The sequence below is a fragment of the Panthera leo genome, chromosome F3, assembly GCF_018350215.1.
Source record: "Panthera leo isolate Ple1 chromosome F3, P.leo_Ple1_pat1.1, whole genome shotgun sequence".
NCBI classification, from domain to species: Eukaryota; Metazoa; Chordata; class Mammalia; order Carnivora; family Felidae; genus Panthera; species Panthera leo.
The window spans coordinates 1,079,684-1,102,026 of record NC_056696.1 but is presented as its reverse complement, the minus strand read 5'-3'; the positions used below and the strand labels follow the sequence as shown (position 1 = coordinate 1,102,026).

At 63.1% G+C, this 22,343-nt stretch overlaps 1 protein-coding gene across 3 annotated transcripts in view; it reads left to right on the top strand.

Annotated features, from left to right (window-relative positions):
• SUSD4 (sushi domain containing 4) overlaps positions 1–22,343 on the top strand; it is a 94,921-nt gene that overhangs the window by 71,376 nt on the left and 1,202 nt on the right. For 2 of the 3 annotated variants that reach the window (XM_042925381.1, XM_042925380.1), the window contains 3 exons: positions 16,348–16,539; positions 17,502–17,646; positions 21,257–21,633. In XM_042925381.1, the coding sequence (XP_042781315.1) occupies positions 16,348–16,539; positions 17,502–17,646; positions 21,257–21,633 (714 nt within the window). Of the gene's footprint in view, positions 1–16,347; positions 16,540–17,501; positions 17,647–18,603; positions 18,634–21,256; positions 21,634–22,343 lie in introns of all 3 variants that reach the window. The other variant, XM_042925382.1, reaches the window with a different exon arrangement.

Sequence of the window (22,343 nt, the reverse complement as noted above, 5' to 3'; positions counted from 1 at the left end):
GAACCCCTGCCCGGAGGCCTGGAGGCCCGGAGGCCCAGAGGCGGGCTCCCCGAGGAGTAGGGAGGCTGGAGCTAGCTGTTCCTGAACTCCCACCAACACTCTGTTTTACGTGTTTACATCCTGTGTTTCCACCGGAGGGTGAGCGTGTCAGCGTGAAGCATGAAAGCCGTTCCTGTAGTTCTGCCTCTGAGGACCTTGAGACCGGGGAGAGAAATGACCTGCGGGTCACATGCAAACTCCCGCCTCCTCAGGCCCCCAGCCTTCTGGTCTGCGCGAAACGGCTAATTTCGAGCCCCAGTGAGGAGCCCAGCTAAGATTAGATCTTATTCTCGGAAGCGAGACAGTCGTCAGTGCTCTGTGAGGACAAGCGTGTGTCCTGGCCTGGCCCCCGCCCTCTCCCGTGTTAGTGACGTTGGCCGGGAGCCCCTGGGAAACCGCGCAGAGGCGGCTTGGGGCCGAGAACGCGCTCTGCCCCCGCGGGTGCGCGCCTGGCTGTGAGCTCTGCTGGCGCCGCCTGTACGTGACCCGGCGGGGTTCGTGTTAGTCGGGGCAGACTTCCTAATGCGTTGTTCACGCGCGAGGGAAGGCGACCCCTCACCATCCCCACGCAGGGCTCCACGTCGCCGCGGCAGGATCGCAGGAACACCGGCATCTCCTGCCATCGCTGCGCTCAGGTGTCTCCGCCTCTCGCGGCAATTTTGCCACCGTCGCCTTCCCCACCCCCATCTCGCGTGCTCAAGAGCTGGCTGTGCTCTGGCATCGAGAAACTTCATCCTTCTAATCCTCTTTTTTCCTGTATGGAATCCAGAAACACCGATCTTTCTGTCCCCAGAAACCAAAAGGCCTTGCTCCTGTCTCTTGAGCAGAAAGGGGCCCTCGGGCCCCCTGCTGCTACTTCATGGGCTGGTGGCTGCGAGCTTCCTCGTCCTGTCCAAGTCCCTGTTGGCGGCTGGAGCCCTCGCAGCCCTGTCTGGGCGCCTTGCTGCCTGTTCCCTCCGTGGACACACGTGGCCATCAGCCGCCCGGGCTTCCTTGGTTCCCCACCCCTTTCAAATGGAGGGATTTCCACCAACGGCAGAGGGACTGGTGGAGGATGGGAGCTGGCCAGCTCTGGACTGGTTTCTCCCACCAAGTCAGGGAACGAGGGCCACCCCCCCGCCCCTGAAGACTCCCCTCCAGAGAGGGGGTCCCCTAGACTCCAGCCCTGCGCCCCTCGGCCCTACCCGCAGGCATCCTGGCCCCAGGGCGGCGGCACCGGGTGTGGTGGGCCTGGGGCCCTGGGGCCATGCGCTGTCACTCACGTCTGCATGGGAAGTGGTCAGATGCAGGGCTCGGGACGAGGGTGAGTCCCGGGTCGGCCGGCGCTGTGGGTCTGATGAAGCCCGTGTGAGGCTGTGAGCGGAGGCCAGCTCTCTGCAGCAAGGCCACGTGTCCACAGCGGGAAACCCACATACATGCGTCCCCCGGGGCTCACTCTTCTGAGCTGGCCTGACCCCCACCCCTTCCAGGACACCGGAGATCTCGCGACCCAGGCCTGGTGTGTTGTTAGGATGTGAGTGGGGACCAGTCTCTCTCTTTCGCCGTCCGTGGCTCTCACCAACGGCGTCTTGCTCTGCCCTCCAGCCTCCTCTTGGTTTTGAAAAGCTCAGGGATGAGCCAGCCGAGGTTTTCATCTTGTGTTCAGGTGTTGGTCACTGAAGGGATGTGGAACTGAGCGGTAGCACAGTGGTGGCCCGTGGTTTGAGCCACGAGCTCGTGCCTCGGGAGCAACTTTGTCGTGCTCGGAAAATAGGTGGCCGGGACAAGTGGGAAAATCCCGCTGTTTGTCCCTAAACTCCACAGTATCCTCTCCGTCGCTACTCCGGGCAGAATTTCTGTCTTTCCTTCCTCTCTGGGGAGTCAGGCGACTTGTACTCCATGGTCATATAGCCTCTTGCAGTCAGTCAGGTGCACCACAGACAGGGACAGGTCCCTCGGGTCAGTCCCGGCCTCTTCCAGGCGGGACGTCACCGGGAGCGTTCAGCGGGGTGGCTTGGGGTTGCTCTTCCCCAACTCCGGCCCCCACCCTCGCCTGTCTTCACAGGTGGTCTCCAGAATTGCCTCTTTCCCAGGAACTAGACATTTGCGTGATAGGCAGGTAAGCCTTGCACACGTTTCCACGCCTGTTATGGTGTCTTGAATTCTTCATTTTGGAGAACCTGAAACCATGATTCCTGTGTTCCTAACCATTTCCTCTCTCGGTGCAGGAGGAAGCATTTTTGTTGTTCTTGGTTTTGTTTTTACAAAGAGATGAATTGTGCCTGGATTTCCATCAGAGTGACAGCTCCCCTTCTGTGGCCCCTGAAAACACCGCAGGACTCGGCCTGTGCCGGCCAGCTCGTTCTGATGGCTGGAACCGAACGCGGTTCCCAACGTCTCTTCCGCTCGCGGGAAGGGATGTGACAGGTGCAGGTGTCGGGAAGGTAGGACCATCGCCCCAATTGTAGCTGAGAAGGCGGTTAAATTGGAACGTGGATCTTAAACTAGTCCCCCGTGCAGGCGGTCACGAGTGAGCGTTTGTCCGTCTGTGTTTTCATACCGGGAGTGGAACTGGGAAGCAAGGTGCATGGTAGATAGCCCGGCAGCCGGGAATTCTGTGGAATTCTGTAGGCCGCCGGGGCGAGGGGCATGAGTGGGATCTCACTCCACCTCCACCTGGCATTTCGGGACCCCGGCCCTTTGGTTAACCGCGGGCGACCCTGTACCGTCCCCAGCCTGGCTGTGTGGGCACCGCCCGGAGAGGCATGACGGTGATGTCCGCCAGGGCTCCCAGGGCTCAGGTCTGTGTCACTGTCCCCCTGCCCGCTGTGGCCTGTCTCAGCCTGCCCACAGGGACGCTCGTGGCTGGTTGACTGTCCCTGTGAGGGAATCTCGGGGTCCGGCTGACCCAGGAAACCCTCTGGGTCCGGTGGGCTGCTTCGTCGGGCCCCGGGGGCTCAGCCTCGCCTCTAGGCTTGTGTCCTGGCCCGGAGCCGCTGTCTACAAGGTACCATATACAGGGTGAATTACAACAGCAGGATCAGATTTTCTCGCCGTTCCGGGGGCTGGAAGCCCAGGACCCAAGGGTCCACGGGGCCATTTTCCTTCTGCGGTCCTTCCTTGCCTGGTCTGGCTTCCAGGGAGGCCGCCGCGTCCCTTGCTCATTGTCACACGTGGCTGTGTCCCTTCTGTGCCTCTCCTGCAGGGACACCAGCCCCGTGGATTAAGGGCCGACTCCCCAGCCGCAGGACCTCGTCTCAACTTGATTTTACCTGCCGCACACTCAGTTTCCGAGTGAGGTCACGTTCACGGGTAGCCGGCATTAGGACTTCAGTGTCACAGTCCGGCCCACACCCCAAGCTCTCCCCTTGGCTGAGGAAGAGGCAGACGCCCTCGGCCTTCCCTCCGCCTGCTTCTGATTTGGAAGGGCTCACTCTCCTTAAGGCGTCCCGGCCCCGGCTGGCCAGCCTCCTCTAGACTCTGTCCATAGCCCTGTCCCAGGCTAGTGTCCCCTCTGGCCAGCGCACGGCACCCACCATGCCCCCTGAGCCCAGGGGGCTCCCCGCCTCCTGTCCCTCTGCCTCTTTCAACCTCCGACCTGCCCGCACACAGCCCAGCAGATAGGTCGCTGCTTGTACGTCTGCCCTGGGGTGGTCTGCACCCCACTTCCCCACTCAGTCAAGATCCCACTGAGAACTCGGGAGGGAGTGTGGCTTCAGGGTGGCCTCACTTAAGGTCAGACCCCAGCCGGGCAGTTTATTCGCTGGGTGACCTTGGGCGAGTGACTTCGCCCCTCTGAGCTGGATTCCCTTACTTGCACGGGGACCCCTGCTTTGCAAAGTGGTTGTTAGGGTCAGGTGTGCAGCGCGTGGGTGGCCCCCACGGTGATGCCCCGTGGGCTGTGGCTGTAATCGCCTCCCTGCCCGCAGCGTAGCTGAGCATGACCGTGACTGCTCATCAGGGTTGGGGGCCTCATCCCTCATTTGGAGAAGCCTGCACAGGGTTACGGCTTCTGTTTCACAAGCCACGGGAACCTAGGCTCAGAACCAGGCCACGTAAATGCCGTGCATCTGCTGAGCGGGATTCGAACCCAGGAGAGAGTGCTTTGCACTTCGTAGAGCTGCTGTGGGGTCACCCGGGGACCCCCGGCAGTCATGCCCTCTCATCCCCCGTCTTGCGCTCTGCTCATCTGCCCGCCTCCCAGCCTCCCCTTTCTTCTTTCCTCACACCTGCAGCTTCTAAGCCCGTTCTCAGATTGGTTCACGGAACAGCAGTTTGTTTTTCCAAAACACCAGGAAACGCTGTGCAAACCTTAGAAGCGGTCTTGTTGGCGGAAAACGTGGCTGTTTGTTTTCTGTGTGTGACGTAGAGCCATGCCCAGTGTGTGCACACGTGCACGTGCTCACACACATGCACACCCTCGCACATGCGCTCACACAAGCACATGGACACACACGCTCACACAAGCACACTCACACACGCTTGCACACGTGCCCGCACACTTGGCACACGCACGCACTTGCACATGTGTTCACACAAGCACGTGCACGCACACGCGCTCACACACGTGCACACGCGCTCACACACAGGCATGCGCACAGCTTGGCACGGAGCACGACCGTTACTTCCCGCTGTCACAAACGGACTATTCAGCACCTACTTCTCAGCCGCCAGCATTTGCTCACAGACGAGAGTGGGGGAGCACCAGAAACCCAAGGCGAAACTGATGGGAGAGAACCTTGAAGTCAGAAATTCGGTACACGGGCTCTGTCCCTGCAGCGCTGTGTCCAGAGTGTGGAAGCAGAATTAAGACGTGCGGTGATGCCGCGGAGCCTCGGACGCAGGCGGGACCCGGTGGCGGGAGAGAGACGTGGAGAGAGCCCGCTCCCGAGCTCCCAGACCCCCGGGCTTCCTGCGCAAACACTGTGACACGCCGTCTCTTTTTTTGTCTCGCGCCTCTGATTTCTTCCCCTCTCAAAACACTAAGATGCGCCGGTTCCAGCAGGAAGCCCGACCGGAGGGCGGTGAATTCTCCTTCGGAAGAGGCTCCCCGACACGAGGACGCTGACGCACACTCGTCTCCTGCTTTGCTCCTGCCCCGCGGTGACGGAGGCCGGGCCCTACTTGGCCGTCAGCGCCCAGCCGCTGTGAAGAGGGACGAGCAGCCTCGTCAGAGCCCGAGACCCCTGCCGGCCGTGCCTGCCGCGGAGGCTGTGGGAGGGCGGCTGTGCTCTCGTGCCACCCCGTGGCTTCTCCGTGTCTGCAGGCCCAGCCCGCCTGACTCCTGCTGTGGAGCCGTGTTTCTGTGCCCCGAATCTGCACGCTGTCGTCGATGCATCCCGTGTCCCTTGAGGGACGCCCCGACCGGGCGGCTCCGAGGTGCGGAGCAGACCAGGGCCCCCCTTGGGGAGCCAGGCAGGATTGATCCTAACGCTGATCTGTCCACACGTCTCTGAGCACAGAGACACCAGGCTCCCTCCGGCCTCATCGTCCTTTGCTTCCTGAACTGGACACATTTATCGGCCTTCCGTGTTGTTACCGCGAGCAAAAGTGGAAAATCTAATGTGCCGGGTAACGTTGATTGATTTTCCCTGAGCTAAAAGCAAAGTTTTGGGCATCACCTTGGAAACAGCTGTGACTGTGGCCTAGAGGGGCTTTGTCCCGCTTCCTGGAATCATTACCCAGGCGCGGACCTGACTGGGGACACCTGGTGCCCTGGCCATTTTAATTATTAGCAGCCAGCAGGCCCGCTGACGGCAGAGGCTCGGGGACTGTGTACTTGTGCAGAGCGAGGCCCGTGCCCCCGGCTCCTCTGGGAGCCGCTCAGACAACACGCCGGGTCGTCTGGAGACGAGGGGCCCTCGTCGATCCACAGAGCCGCCGGCCGTCCTCTCTGCCCCCTGCAGCCCAGGAGCCAGCCTTCCCTCGCGTCACCACACTCGGCCCGGGGTGGCGCTTCCCGGACTGTCTGACTCACGCGGGAGTTCTGCGCGAACGAAGGCTCGCCTCAGGAGGTCTGGGCTGGCGCTGACACGTGCATTTCTGAGACTCGCGGCTGAGCCCAAAGCTGACGGTCGGGGACTGCGGGTCGAAAGCAAGGGCCTGGTGGAAGGTACCACCGGCTTCTCACACCGGCTCCCCGGACGTTGTGAGCTGGCGACCCGGCAGGGAGGCCTTTGCCCCGCATGCTGTCGCAGCCGCTGAGGCCGTGCCCTCAACTGGACCCCCCGTTAGACTCACCTGGGGCCCCGAAGACCTCGCCGTGCCCAGGACCCACCCGGAACAGCCAGGCGGCCAGGGTTGGGGAGCCGCTGACGTACGTCCCCGAGACACTGTCGAGACGCGGCACTGGCACCGGGGCGGGTGGGCGCTGCTGTGACAGGTGCCCAGAAACGTATCGTGGCTCAAGAGGATAGCAGCTCGTCTCCACGCAGCGGTGTTTGTGTGCGTGGGCCAGCCGGCGTTCTTCTGCACCTGTCACTCGGGGGCCGTGGGGGTTCTGCCGTCCTCGGGGTGCGGCTCCTGGGACCCCCGGGGGTCGTCTCTGTCGTGGTCGGCCTGAGACCCGGAGCGTTCTGGGCGTCAGCCTGGACGCGGCGTCCGTCACTTCAGCTCACGGTCTGCTGACTGGAACTCAGGGGGACGAGGGACCCGGGTGCAGGGCGGCTCTGAGCCTGGGACAGAGTCAGCGGGTGGTCCGGGTGCACAGACGGGGGCCAGCTCTTCCCTCCCAAAGGACAGGCACCGGAACCCGACCGGTCACAGCCCTGGGGATTCCCGACACGGCGCCCCACAGAGAGTTGGGAGCGTTCTTGAGGCGCAGGCTGTTCGTGGACTCCTTTTCCTCTGTCGCACGTGGAGAAACGTGTCAGTGGCTGAGGACAGAGGCCAGTTAGGTTCTCATCGCAGCCACCGTCCCCGACGTGGCCTCCCCCTCACTCGGCTGCAGGGACTCAGCCTCGGCCACCGGCCTGGACTCAGCTCTGCTGCGTTCCCGCCCTGCCCCCACCTCCTCCCTTGCCGGGCTCCCTGCCACATAGGGGACGGCGTCAGAGCCCCGGTCGAGGCATCTCCGCGGCTCCGGCAGACCTCTCCGACCATCGTGTGCTCCCAGCCCCTCCCCTCCTCAGCTCACTCCTAACCGGCCTCCCTTCTGCCCACGTCACTGAGGTTTTCTGTGGCCAAATCGAGTGTCCCTTCTCTGCTCCTGCCTTTCTCGCCTGCTAGGAACCACCCCTCCTCCTGAAAGCCGTCTGCCCGGCCGCTCTTGTGCCCTGACTGATCCGAGTGTCTGGACTGGGCCCCTCCTCTTTTCTGTCTACCTTCCCTCCACAGGTGAGTTCCCCCCACCCTGTGGTTCCGAATTTTCTCTCTGTGCTCATGACTCTGGAGTCCCAGGCAAGCGCCGGACGCCCTCCACGGCTACTGCATCCAACGTGGAGATGCCCCCAGGCTCAGCGGTGCCGCCCCGACCCGAACCAGCAAACCAACAAGAACCCTTCCTGGGAGGAGCCCCACCGTCTGCTCAGATGCCAGCATCCGGAATCTGGGAGACACTCTCAGCCCCCAAACGCCACCCTCACCAGCCCTGTTGGAGAAACAGACTCAAGTCTGTCCCATAATCTGTTCCTTGCTGTCACTGCCCCTGTACTGGGCCAGGCCACCCGCCCCCCAAAGATAGTCTCACGTAGCAGCATCCGTGCCTTCCCCCCGACGGCGTCCAGCACACCCGGGCTGTGCCCCCCACGGCGCCCAGCGTACCCGGATTGTGCCCCCCTGCCCCACTGCCCTGCACCGGAAGATATGGTGGTTTGTTTGGTGTTTGTCTTCTAATACGTTACAGACCAATAATTGTATAATGGTAAAACTGGATTCTAGAAAAAAACCAAAAAGACAAAGACGTAGAAGTCCCACCTTAGATTATTAGACACAACAGTACTAAAATTGCGTTTTAATAGATAGAAATGGAGAACACTCATGGATGTTGCAGCAAGGTCAAATTGAAGGTCGGATTGCTACAAAAGTTTCCAACTGGCTACGCTGGATTTCTCTGTTTGGCGGGGGACTCGCCCCACACGGCCGGTGCGCCAGCATCAGCGTGGACCCGCTGTGAGCCAGGCGGCTCTGGGCTCGGTTAAGTGCCACGCCGCCCCCGTGGGGACCGTCCCCGAACTGCTCGCCTGCCACTGCCCTCACCCAGGCCCCCCATCCCCGCACTGTCAGCACCTCTCCTCTGGGCTCCTTCGTGGCACCGAGACTGTGCCAGGGACAGCGGTGGTGGTGGTGGTGTGGGACTCCCGCCTTGAAGCTGTCTGCTCTGTAGCTGATGGGCACTCGTCCCCGCCCTCTGACTGCCTGTGTGCCCTGTTGGAGGCGCTGCAGGGCCTGCCCGTGATTTGGGGGAGCAAGAGGGAGCACCTCGTCTCTGCCCTCTGCCAGGAGACAACACCCGAGTCTCCGTTTCCAGTAGTGAGTTGAATCTGTAGATGGGGCGGGGTTGAGGGCCCGGGTGAGGGAGCCGTGCAGTCAGGGTTCCAGAGAGAACCAGAGCCAGTAGTGTGCATGTGTATACGCTCTTCTGTGTGTATGTCCACGTGATCATGTTTATATGTGTCCTACACACAATCACACGCCCAGGTAATTCTGTATGTTTAAAATCACAGTGTATATGTCATGGTGTGTATGTGTACAGACTCACAGCATATCATATATGAACATGATCACAGTGCGTGTGCACATACCGTATATATAATTACAATGTATATACGTCACACTGTGTGTGTATAATAACCACAGTATATATGTATATACTATGTATATATACATAACCACAATGTATATGTTATACCGTGTGTGTGTGTGTGTGTGTGTGTGTGTGTGTAAACATAATCAGTATATATATACACACTCTGTATATACATAGTCACTGCATATATCTATGCCAGTGGTGTGATATATACATACTATATATGTATATACACACACACACACGCACATATGTATATATATATATATATACATATACACAATCACAGTGAATACATACGTAACGTATCTACATATTTCATTACAGTGTGTGTATATATATATATATATATATATATATGCTATGTAAACATGTAATCACAGTACGTATGCCATGCTATATGTATATGTAATATATACAGTGTGTGTGTATATGTACTTATATGTGTATGTGTATATATATTTATATATATATGTGTGTATACGTACACCGTGTATATATGTAGTCACTGTGTAAATGTATACTATATATATACATATACACACAATCACAGTGCATATAATATTCTCTATATACATATTTCATCACAGTTTATATGTGCTGTATACACATGTAATCACAGTGTGTGTATACTATATACACATAATCACAGGGCATATACTCTGTGTGTACATAATCACAGTGTACATACAGGTACCCTGTGTGTGTGCGCGTGTGCTCACGGAGGCTGGAAGGCCCCGGGACGTGCAGCGTGCCGTCTCTGAGCTGGAGGTCCGGGAGAGCCAGCAGTGTGACTCAGCCCGAGTCAGGAGGGCCGAGCACCAGTGCTGGGGTCCCAGGAGGTAGGAGAGGAGAGTCCCAGCTTGTGCAAAGCGAGAGTCTCGCCTCTCCTCTGCGTTTCTGCTGTGTCGGGTCCTCGGCAGACTGGATGGTGCCCACCACAAGGGGAAGTGCCATCTGCCCCGTCTGTGACTCAAATGCTCGACAGGAGACACCCTCGCGGACAGGCCAGAAGTGACGGTTAACCAGCGGTCTGGGCGCCCGCAGCCCAGTCAAGGTGACCCGTAAGTGTCGCCATCACAGGGTCCCTGCGTCACCCACACCAGGGGCTGGGACCACGTGGACCTGCCCTCCTGATGGGGTCGGGCCACACACAGCCTGTCCTGTTCCTTTCTTGTCCCTGGCTCCCCACTGGCACTGACCCAATTAACGCCATCCCGCTGGAGCCTGCCTCTTCCATGGTCCTAGCCCACGGTCCATGGCCTCACCTGCTCTCTGGGGGTCTTCTGTGTCTCCATCGTGGGGTGCACAGCGGCTGTTCTCTGGCCCGTCCCGTGGGGGGAAGCCAGCTGGCTTGGCCTGCATGTTTTAAGCCTCCCCCCAGCCCCCATTCCTGAATCCCCCACAAGGGCCAGCACACATCTTACTGTTTATAAAAAAAAACAACATCTGTGCCCGGAGTTTCCAGCGCCTTCCGCCCCTCGGGAGGCAGGGTGCCTGGCACTTCACCCACCTCATGTGTGAGTGTGTGTGAGTGCGTGTGTGCGTGCGAGGGTGGCACTGATGCTTCCTTCTGTGGACTGCGGACAGGGCTTACCAGCCACGTGAATAGTCATCGTCTACTTACTTGTCCTCGTCTTTAGTCAGCCCGGGAGGACGGGGACCAGCGTAGTGCCAGGTTCCAGTGCCGATTCAAAACACGTCTGTTAAATGAATTAAGAAATGGGTGAAAGATGGGGCGCCTGGGGAGCTCGGTCGGTTGAGCGTCCGACTCTTGATTTCAGCTCAGCTCATGATCTCACGGTTCATGGGATTGAGCCCCGCGTCCGGCTCCTTGCTGACTGTGTGAGCCTCTCTCTCCCCCTCTCCCTCCCTCCCTCTCTCTCTCTCTCTCTCTCTCTGTCCCTGCTCTGCTCGCTCTTTCTCTCTCTAAAAAGAGGGTGAAAGAACACGGTCAGTACATGAGACGAGAGGTGGGAAGGCCCTTCCAGAAGGCCTGAGATGTGGCCTGTCCGGGGTAATCAGTCCCATGTCTCTGTGCCAGAGCGGGCGCCGTGTGCTGAGCACGCAAAACAGGAAGACAGGTGAGAAATCACTTTTGCCACTTAGATATGCATCAGGCTTTCTTTCCAGCTTCATTTTGCTTCGGGCACTAGGACGAGCTGGGCCTCCCTGAGCCCAGACGGTGGGCAAGGGGCCTAGGCGCACGGAAGGACAGGGGAGAGGCCGTCTGAGACGTGCCTGCCCGTTGGCAAATGAGTGTCCCACATGCCGGCAGGAGACAGCCTGTGCGTCCACTTCTAGCACCCCAAACACAAGCAGCATTTGCTGCCCGACCCTGGGGCCCGTCCAGCCGCCCCCCCGCCCCCTCCCCCCCCCCCCCACGTAGTGAGCAGCCTGCACAGGAGCAGCCGGGGGTCCCCACGAGATGCTCAGAGGCCGGAGAGTTAGGAGCCCAGACTCGGGTGTGCGGGGTGAGGCTCCGTGGCCCCGTCACGACCGAGGGAGGCCGGTCAGCTGTGTTGTAGGGAAGCCCCATCTATGGAGAGGCTGGTATGGTCTGCCTCCCACAAGAAGCCAGCCAGGATTGCCGAGCCAAGGTCATCAGGCATGTGAGCATCGCAGACCCCACGGAGCAGGACAACCTCCGCGTCCAGGGGGCTCCTCCCTGGAGGAGGAACGGAGAGAGTCCGCTGTGGGCTCACCCCCCACGAGGCGGGGTCAGTGGGAGGATGCTTCTCGCCAGGGCCCAGGGTGGACCGTGAGGAATTTGGGGGACCCCGGGCCCTGGCAAATGCTTTCCTCCCCCCACACTGTGGAAGAGAGCGCCCCGCGCCCTGGAAGACCCAACAGAGCAGCACCCGTACCCGATTCGGGCCCTTTAGCCCGCGGCTCGTGGCCACCCTGCAGTGAGGGAGGCTTCCCCGAGCTCAGCCCAGACAGACCACCTGCCTCCAGGCCCCCAGGCACCTGCCAGCTGCCTGGAGGGGGCCGGTCCTGGGCCAGGACTGCAGGTGAGGAAAGGGGAGACCCAAGGGGTGATTCTAGGGGCATTGGAAGCACGGGGGACTTGGGGTTTTTCCAGGCCCTGGGCGATGCTGCTGGTGGGCCCGGGCAGAGTCTGGGGAGGTCTCTCGGGCAGGTGAGAGGCCGCGGAGTGGCTGTGTGAGACCCAGCAAGGGGCCTGATTTCTCCTGGCTTCTTCTCTGACGGGACCGAAGGGTGTGTGTCCGGGCCCCTCGAGGCCCCCGTCTATCCGACACTGGACAGCAGCCACCCCGTGTCCCATACGGAGGGGCCCCCCTGCACCAGCCCCTTGGCAACCTTTTGGGGGTTTTCCACCCAGAAAAGTAGGGTCTGTGTGTGTTTTCGTCCTCCGCCTCGCTCGGGAGGGGGCCGTTGTCACAGCTCAGCTTGGAGCGGCTGTGCTGCTGGAGCTCAGTCCCGGCCTCTGCCACCCAGCGCGGGCGCGGCTGCGTCTCTGTGGCGGATGTCAGCCCCGGGCCACACGCCATGTCCACACCGAACCCCGCATTTGCATCTGGCGCCTGTTGCCCTGGGAGCTGCACACGCGGGAAGTGCAGGAGGTGCATGGTGGGAAGGGGCAGAGGGCGTTGCTTTAAGCGGACTGGGAACGTGGCCTCTGCGTTTCTGTGTTTCCCAGAGCGGCACCGGCTGGCCCGGGCCCCCTTCGCTGAGGCCCCTAAAATGCACGCAGGTGTCAGTGTCGACGTGGTGGAGAAGCTTCGATAAAACTACGATCACGCCTGAACTTCCTCTTCCGTGGGACCAGAAACGCTTGAGGGTTTCCCCTGGGAGGGGGACGGGCCCTCCAGCTCCTTGTGGACACTCATCACGAGCAGTGCCGCGGGCCGTGGGAGAGGAGCCAGGGGCCGTGGGAGGGGAGGGGGACAGAGGGGAAGCAGAGAGCAGGTGGGGCTCCTGTGTCTTTGCGCCCGTCTCCCACTCCCCTTCCTCAGCCCACAGGAGACGAGCTCTCGTGAATAGTGCGCCTTGCAGACATTTGGTTGGTAGAGATCTTACTGCTAAGCAGGAAGGAGCCGTGACCCTGTGTCATACGGCAGGGCACAGATCAGTGATGCAGGGCACAGAGCGGTGATGAGACAGAGCGGTGACAAGGGGACAGAGTGTTGACACAGGGCACAGAGCGGTGACACAGGACACGGAGTGGTGACACGGGACAGAGCAGTGACAGGACACGGAGCAGTGACAAGGGGACAGGGATTACGGGCCGGTCCTGGCTGAGTCCCAGCACACCCTTGGGACCCCAAGGCCCACAGAAGCCCCAACTGGACCTAATATTTTCTGAGTTGTAAGAGACGTTGAGGAAACCCGCGTCCAGGGGTCTGTTCCCGCCGCCCGCGGGCTTTCCCGGGCTCGTTTTGTGTCGTGTGGATGCGGCAGCTGCCGGTGTCAGAGTCACAACCACGAGCGGAGTTTCGCCTGTGTGGGGTCTCCGGTGAGGGGTGCCATCTGTCTGTGTAGATCTGTCTGTCCCTCCGGGAGGGGTGCAGGGGAGGGGGCCGTGGACTCTGTCCAGGCTCCGAGAGGGGCCGGGGGTGGGCGCCCCCCGAGCCCCGAGGGCTCCCACGTTGTTATTGGAAAGCCGCTTGCCGGGATCGTGATTATGGTCTCTGTCGTCGTCTCTTGCAAGTGAAAGACCACCCCACCCTGGCTGCTAGCAGGACACGAGGTGGGCGGTCCCCTCCCAGCAAAGCCGATGGTGGGCCAGGCTCAGTCAGTAGAAATACCACGAGATGTGCAGATAAACGTCCCCACTTCGTGGCTCGTGTGTCTCACCAGCGGCAGCGGCAGCCACGGGATCAAAGTCTCTGCAGTGGGTGGTTTCCATGTGGCATCAAGAAGATGCGGCCTTGACATGTGCGTGTGGGGTCCTGGCTGTACGGGGTGGCAGGGATAGTCAGGGCTGTAGCACACCTTCGTGTTCTGTGGCTCCCACCCCCACAAGGCCCTGAAGTTAGGGAGAGCGTCCCCCAGGGCACGGAAGTCAGGGAGAGCGTCCCCCAGGGCACGGGAGTCAGGGAGAGCGTCCCCCAGGGCACGGGAGTCAGGGAGAGCGTCCCCCAGGGCACGGGAGTCAGGGAGAGCGTCCCCCAGGGCACGGGAGTCAGGGAGAGCGTCCCCCAGGGCACGGGAGTCAGGGAGAGCGTCCCCCAGGGCACGGGAGTCAGGGAGAGCGTCCCCCAGGGCACGGGAGTCAGGGAGAGCGTCCCCCAGGGCACGGGAGTCAGGGAGAGCGTCCCCCAGGGCACGGGAGTCAGGGAGAGCGTCCCCCAGGGCACGGGAGTCAGGGAGAGCGTCCCCCAGGGCACGGGAGTCAGGGAGAGCGTCCCCCAGGGCACGGGAGTCAGGGAGAGCGTCCCCCAGGGCACGGGAGTCAGGGAGAGCGTCCCCCAGGGCACGGGAGTCAGGGAGAGCGTCCCCCAGGGCACGGGAGTCAGGGAGAGCGTCCCCCAGGGCACGGGAGTCAGGGAGAGCGTCCCCCAGGGCACGGGAGTCAGGGAGAGCGTCCCCCAGGGCACGGGAGTCAGGGAGAGCGTCCCCCAGTGTTCGGATGGCGAAACCCCAGAAGGGAAACAGCCCCGCACTCCGGCTCATCAGCACAGAGTGGGGGTCGCGTGCAGATCTGGGGCATCCGAGCCCTGCCCCTCTGTTCCGCGCGGCCCCCCCAATTCCCTCCTAGATGATTGATCTGTCCAGCGTCCAGTTCGTCATTCTCAGCAGAATATGGGACCGTTTGCCACAGGGTCGATGCCACAGTGTGACCGGTCCTTTGTCCTTCAGGGCAAGTGAGGGGGTGCTGCTGAGACGCATTCGTTCGCTGGGCCTTGGAAACGTTCCGGTAGTTTCCCGATCCCTGTGGCTCTGGGACTGACACGGAGCCTGTGCTGTCCTGTGTGCCCCTGAGCGCAGAAAGGGCCTTCTGCACTGCAGGACTGAGGGGGCTCCGGGGTGGTGGAGGGGGACCCAGGCAGCTGCCTGAGTGGGCAGAGGTCACCGTCAGACATGGACACCTCCCCCCCCACCCCCCCCACCCCCCGCTGCCAGTGACCTCTGCCATCCCGCTGGTGCACACAGCATCGTTCAGCCTGGGGAAGGCTGGAGTCCCACCGGCCCGTACCCCGCCACGTCCCCAAGTGTCACTGGGGTCTCTGGCTTCAGACGCTCAGGCCCTGGCCTTCCTGGCCGTCCACCTACATTCTGTCGGAACAGCCCTCGGACTCTCCCGTTTCACAGGTGAGGACACTGAGGCCCAGAGGCGAGAAGCAGCCGGCCGGGGTCACTCGGCTGGCCAGGCGCCGGGCCCGAGCTCAGACCGGGGCTGGCCGCTGCCGGAGAGTCTGAGCTCTGAGCTCCCGTTCCCCATCCACGAGGAGCCCACAGGACCCCGCAGTGGTGTTCGCAGGGCCGGAGGAGTGAGTGTAGAGGGCCTCTCGCCCCCCTCTCCCCACCTCAGGACGCTGTGCGCAGTGGCCCCTCTTGCTCTCACGTGGCCCGCATGTGCGGGGTCTGCACCGGCGGTGCTGGGCTCCCCCACGTGTGGCCGTGAGCTGCCTTGGTAGTTTGTGCCTGGACTGTGTGCAGCGACCGGTTACGGGGCACCAGCGGTTCTGCCCAGAGAGGAAACTGAAAATGCCTTTTTTCTTCCCCTGAAATCAAAGAGTATTAGGGTCAGAAAAACCAAATCACAGTGGGTGGGGTAGGCTTCCATTTTACAGGGGAGAACAGCAGGGCCTGGAGAGGCCGTGTGGCGTGCGTGAGGTCACAGCGTTCGGTGGCCCCCCTGTGCCCACAGTGCTCCCCTGCCAGGCGCCTGCCCCGGGCAGAAACAGGCTTGGGGTGGCGCCTCCCGTCGGTAGAGTGTTTCTCTGTAAGTATCTTAATTGCAGGTACTGGGTTGTCGGGTGCGTTATAACACTCGCGGTCAGTACTGTGTGATAAAGAGACACGCTGCCGCGTAGGATGAACGTGTCTTTGACGAGGTTCTCACGGCCCCTGCGGCCCGCGCGTGCCCAGGACGCGGCAGGGGCTCCCACACGTGCCCAGGACGTGGCAGGGGCTCCCACACGTGCCCAGGACGTGGCAGGGGCTCCCGTGGGGCGCAGGACGCGGCAGGGGCTCCCACACGTGCCCAGGGTGCGGCAGGGGCTCCTGTGGGGCCCAGGACGCGGCAGGGGCTCCCACACGTGCCCAGGACGTGGCAGGGGCTCCCGTGGGGCCCAGGACACGGCAGGGGCTCCCACACGTGCCCAGGGCGCGGCAGGGGCTCCCACACATGCCCAGGACGCAGCAGGGGCTCCCACACGTGCCCAGGACACGGCAGGGGCTCCCACACGTGCCCAGGGCGCGGCAGGGGCTCCCACACGTGCCCAGGGCGCGGCAGGGGCTCCCACACATGCCCAGGGCGCGGCAGGGGCTCCCGTGGGGCCCAGGACACGGCAGGGGCTCCCACACGTGCCCAGGGCGCGGCAGGGGCTCCGCGGGCCTCAGGCGCCATCCCTGAGCCAGTCTTGAAGCTGTTTTTCTCCCCGCTGCCCCAGTGTGTCCGCTGCCTCCCACCGTGAGTCACGGTGATTTCGTCTGCCACCCGCGGCCTTGTGAGCGCTACAACCACGGGACCGTGGTAGAGTTCTACTGCGACCCCGGCTACAGCCTCACCAGCGACTACAAGTACATCACCTGCCAGTACGGGGAGTGGTTCCCCTCCTACCAGGTTTACTGCATCAAGTCAGGTGAGCAGCGTGAGGTCACAGCCCCCTCCCTGCCCCGGCGTGAAGGACACACGTGATGCGGAAACCCCTCGCCGGGGCCCCAGATGCTTCCCCGCCCCGGGGCAGGGTGGTCCTCTGCGCACGGGGTCTCCCCCAGCCCCGTCTCTCCCTCTGAGGAGGCCCCCGGCCCTCGGGCGCCAGCCCGGCCTTTCTCTTCCAATTGATGCGTGTAGAACACAGACGGTGTAATTGCAGGTAAGACCTGTGCCCACTTGGAAAACCGCAGGCTGTTTGCAAACCTGGGGGCCTCCTAGTTACTAGCAAGATGCTAGCAAACCCACCACCGGTCCCAGGAGCCCAGGGTAGTGACCACAATCTCGGTCTCTCGCACATCTGGTCCCACCCACTCGCCCTGGGGTTTCCTGCCAGAGCACCTGTCCCCTGGCCGCTATATGTGGGGGAAGCGCTTATTGACCTGGGACATCTGGTGACCCTTGGATGGGAACCCGTTACACGGGGAGGGGGCGGCCCCAAGGGAGGATGGTGGGCGCACACGGGGGGGCCTGGGCCCCAGGGATGGGGACTCCCCTGGAAGGGCTGCTCCTGCCTTCTCCTGGCAGACATGTTGACGGTCAGAGGTGGATGAGAGGCCGCGGAGGACACATCCCTTTACCCCCCGTCCCTTTCTTCAGCACGGCCGACAGTCCCAGCCCACCCCCCTGCCCCGGGTGCCCAGGGAGAGTGACCCCTGTTCTCTGCCAGAGAAGCAGGTGCGTTTCTCACTGCGCACCAGGCTGTCCGCCCTCCGTACCTGCCGGCAGCCACACAGAGGCCGCACTGGGGACGGACTTTGGGGTGCGGGGAGGGGGGGTCTGACCTGGGGCAGCACCAACCTGCCTGCGGAGCCCCCCCAGGTCAGATCCATCCAACAAACACACTCGTGCCCGCTCAGCCTCTGGCGCCGCTCTGTTCTCTCCCCGCAGAGCAAACGTGGCCCAGCACTCACGAGACCCTCCTGACCACGTGGAAGGTCGTGGCGTTCACGGCGACCAGCGTGCTGCTGGTGCTGCTGCTCGTCATCCTGGCCAGGATGTTCCAGACCAAGTTTAAGGCCCATTTCCCTGTCAGGTCAGTGCCTGTGGCCTTCGAGCAGCCAGGAGAAGGTGGTGGGAGCACTGGGTCAGGCCTGACAGATGGGCTCGCAGGTTGGGGGGGTGTCTGGGGTCAGAGCACCGAGCTGGGCAGGGCTCAACTCTTCCCACCCCCCACCCCCACACCATGTCCTCGTGTGCCCCCGGCGGATGGCTCTGGACGGGCGCAGGAGGGGGAAGGGGGTGTCTGCGTTCGGAGCACGGAGCTGGGCAGGGCTCAACTCTTTCCTCCCCACCGTGTCCTCGTGCGCCCCTGGTGGACGGCTCCGGGCGGGCACGGGGGGTGTGGAGATGGACCTACAGAGTCGGGGCTGTGGCCGTGCAGGGCCCCCGGGGCCCGTTGCCATCACCCCTGGGCGGAACTAAGTAGGAGATGCAGGCAAAGGTGTGAGACCCAGCAGAGGTTCCAAACCAACGTGCCAGGGAAGCCTCCGGAAGCAGACAGGGCTCTGGACGGGGTGTGGGGGGTTGGGAAGGACCCGCTGGCCCTCCCCTGGCCGGTGCACACACGGGCTCACACTGGTGCCCCCACCCTCGTGGCGGTCATCCCAGAAGAGGAGGTTGCTGGGAACACGGTGCCCCGGCCTCTCCGACAAACTAGGCGTGACCCTTGACCCCTGCTGCTGGCTGACCACCGTTCCCGGAGGGAGGCGTTGCTGATGTTGTCGGGGGACGAGTTTGTGACCTTCAGGAAACAGAGGCCAGATCACCGGCCAGGCCTCCCCGACACCAGCCGCCTCACCCGGAGGGATCTCGAGTGTCCTCAGGCTTGCGTACCCGTGTCGGTCCCTTTGGGACCCCGTGCTTCCAGAAGAAGCTTTGTCTTCACCCGCAGGGCCGGTGTGGCCCCCAGACTTGTGCGCGCCTTCCCGGAAAGGCGGCTTGACAGCGGGGGAGGCTCCTGGAATGAATCCCTTCCCCCTCTTGCCTCCAGGAAGGTCCAGTCTCTCAAGCTCCTGGCCAGGTGAGGACTGAGGGAGGCCGTGGAGCCGCTTGGTCGGCCCTCAGGCCCCCAGGCCGGCCCCGTGTCGCTGAGCCGTGCACCTGCCCCAGCCACACCCCTGCTGAGATGCCGGCACCTTCTGTGCTCTGTGGCCTCGGTCCTCACATCTGACTTACTGATCGAGGGCCTGGGATCTATCGTGAGCAGTCCTAGCATCTACAGAAGACTGAAGGTTGCAGAGGGGGGCTGACCCACACGTGATTTGTGGCACGTTGGGTGCTTGGGGCCATTTCCCCACGTCTGCTTGGGAGAGAAGCTTCCAGAACATCCACTGCACGAGGAGTTTTTAAAACGTGCCCCGAACTCTTTCACGTGGTGTTTTTCTACCCTCGAGTATTCTCAGTCAGCCACACAGACGACAGCTTTCTCGGGACAAGCCCACAGTGGACTTTTCTCGGGCCACGCGGGGGCGGGGAACACCAGAGAGCGAGGGGCTCGATGGCAGCACATGGGGGCCGAGCCGCGGCCCGACGTCGGTGGATGAGACCAGAGGACGGACGGACACAGGCTGAGGGGGGGGACACGCAGCCTCTCGCGGGGGGAGCGGGGAGCGTTCCTGGCCAGCTCGCCTTCCCTCCCTGCCCGCCTCCCTCCGTCTCCGGGATTGTGCCCCTCCACCCAGCGCCCACATCCACACGTGGCATTTCCCGGGGTTTTGGAGCTGGGCCGCGGCAGTCAGCGCTCAGGTCTGCCCGCCGGCTGGGTCCTCCCCTCTGGACATTTATCCTCCGGCTGCGTCACTCTGCCAGGGCCCAGCGGGCAACTAGGAAGCCGAGTCAACCAGCCACTCGGGCCCTCTGGGGGACAGACGCAGCGCGGTGGTCAGACCCCCGTCAGGGCGACGGGCCGCACAGGGGCGAGGCCCACAGAGACAGCGGCCACCCTTGGCGGCTGCTGGGTGGGGGGTGGAGGGGCCGCGTAATGACTAAGGTGGCGACGTGGGTTTTCCCTTTTCTACCTTGATGGGAATCGGTGACTTTCACGCTGGAGCGGAAACAAAAACGGAGTCTAAGAAGCACAGGGTCTAACGTTTTCTCGCGCACTGAGGGCCCCTGGTTTCCCGTTGGCTCCTGGAGCTCCTCCATTTCCAGAGGGCTTCCTGAGCGACCCTGAGGAGGCACAGCGGGATGGGCCACGTAGTCCCCTGCTCAGGGCCGGAGGATGGGGAGGAGGAAGCCTGAGGGGTCAGCGGGGCCCAGACAAAGGGGGACGCTGCTGTCCCAGTGTGGCCGTGGCCCTCAGTGCCACCATCTGCCAGACGGGGCCCCGGAAGAGGCTCAACACGGGCTCCGCTGCCATCACGAGCCTTGGGGGGCCTTCAGTCCTGGGGGTTCTTGGTTTTGGGGGGCCTCTGCTGCATAGGGGGGACTCAGTCCTGGGGGGGCTCCGCTGCACAGGGTGGGGGTCCTTGGTCTTGGGGGGCCTCCGCTGCACAGGGTGGGGGTCCTCGGTCTTGGGGGGGCCTTCGCTGCACAGGGTGGGGGTCCTCGGTCTTGGGGGCCTCCGCTGTACAGGGTGGGGGTCCTCGGTCTTGGGGGGCCTCCGCTGCACAGGGTGGGGGGCCTCGGTCTTGGGGGTCCTCCGCTGCACAGGGTGGGCGTCCTCGGTCTTGGGGGGCCTACGCTGCACAGGGTGGGCGTCCTCGGTCTTGGGGGGCCTACGCTGCACAGGGTGGGCGTCCTCGGTCTTGGGGGGCCTCCGCTGCACAGGGTGGGGGTCCTCGGTCTTGGGGGGCCTTCACTGCACGGGGGTGGTCCTCGGTCTTGGGGGGCCTTCACTGCACGGGGGTGGTCCTCGGTCTTGGGGGGCCTTCACTGCACGGGGGTGGTCCTCAGTCTTGGGGGGCCTCCGCTGCACAGGGTGGGCGTCCTCGGTCTTGGGGAGCCTCCACTGCACAGGGTGAGGGTCCTCGGTCTTGGGGGGCCTCTGCTGCACAGGGTGGGGGTCCTCGGTCTTGGGGGGCCTCCGCTGCACAGGGTGGGGGGCCTCGGTCTTGGGGGTCCTCTGCTGCACAGGGTGGGCGTCCTCGGTCTTGGGGGGCCTCCGCTGCACAGGGTGGGGGGCCTCGGTCTTGGGGGGGCTCTGCTGCACAGGGTGGGGGTCCTCAGTCTTGGGGGGCCTCCGCTGCACAGGGTGGGGGTCCTCAGTCTTGGGGGTCCTCAGTCTTGGGGGGCCTCCGCTGCACAGGGTGGGGGTCCTCGGTCTTGGGGGGGGCCTTCGCTGCACAGGGTGGGCGTCCTCGGTCTTGGGGGGCCTTCACTGCATGGGGGGGGTCCTCAGTCTTGGGGGGCCTCCGCTGCACAGGGTGGGGGTCCTCGGTCTTGGGGGGCCTTCACTGCACGGGGGGGTCCTCAGTCTTGGGGGGCCTCCGCTGCACAGGGTGGGGGTCCTCGGTCTTGGGGGGCCTCCGCTGCACAGGGTGGGGGGCCTCGGTCTTGGGGGTCCTCTGCTGCACAGGGTGGGCGTCCTCGGTCTTGGGGGGCCTGTGCTGCACGGGGGGGGGCCTCCATCCTGGGGGGTGCTGGGGGCCTCCGTCCTGGGGGCACGCCACTCTGACCTGTCGGCGCCACTCTCCTCGGCACAGGGGGCCTCCCCGGAGCTCCAGCAGCGACCCGGACTTCGTGGTGGTGGACGGGGTTCCCGTCATGCTTCCGTCCTATGACGAGGCCGTGAGCGGCAGCTTGAGGGCCTCAGGCCCTGGGTACCTGGGCTCCGTGGGCCCAGGCTGCCCCTTGCCTGTGGACGACCAGAGCCCCCCGGCATACCCCGGCTCAGGGGACACGGACACGGGCCCAGGGGGCTCAGAGCCCTGTGACGGCGTCTCAGGCTCCTCGGAGCCGCTCCAGAGTCTGTATTCACCTTCCGCGTGCCCGGGGGGCCCCCGCCCCGACAGCGCTGACACGGGGGCCGGCTCGGCGCGGGAGACGGCGTCCAGCAGCCCAGGCATCGACATCGCCGACGGTGAGTGTCCGCCCCGCGCCCGCCCCTGGCCTCTCCTGCCGCTCATTGTTCTCCCTGCGTGAGGCCTGGAGCGAGGCTGTCCTCTCCCACGTGATGGGTGCAGGTTTCAGGAGGCTCCAAGCCGTCAGAGCAGGAAGCCCGCGGTGGACGTGCGTGGTTTCGTGGTGTCCGGGCGAGCCAGGGAGCTCTCTGCCCGCTCCGTCCGCTACCCAGGGCTTGGAAGAGCTTGGTGCCAGGGTCAGCATGCACGCACGCACACGGGAGACCAGGGCGCCTGTGGGGCGGCCCCGAGAAGCCCTGGCACGCAGGCCTCTTGGAGGGACGAAGAAACGGGCACACGCGCCCAGCACAAGGAAAGGCCGGTGTAGCTCCCGGAGAAGTGGGGGCAGCCAGGGTCTCCCGGGGGACGCACAGCACCGCGGGGCACGCGAGGGCCCCAGTCCGGGCGTGTGGTGGCCGTGATGGCCGAGGTGGCCCAGAGACGGGCCTCCTTCCTGCCCGCCCACTGCCTCTGCACAGCATCTCGCCCTCTGGCGGGTCTGACCGCTAGGACACGGGGTTAAGGTCTCAGCACTTTATTTTTCGTGAGCTGGTGTGAGATTTTCCAGCAAAGACGCTGTAATGAGTGCTTTATGTGGTCAGTTTACGTGGAACTTGGCGTTTTCTTCTGACACCAAGAATTACAGATACCTTGTTAACAAAGTTTTTGT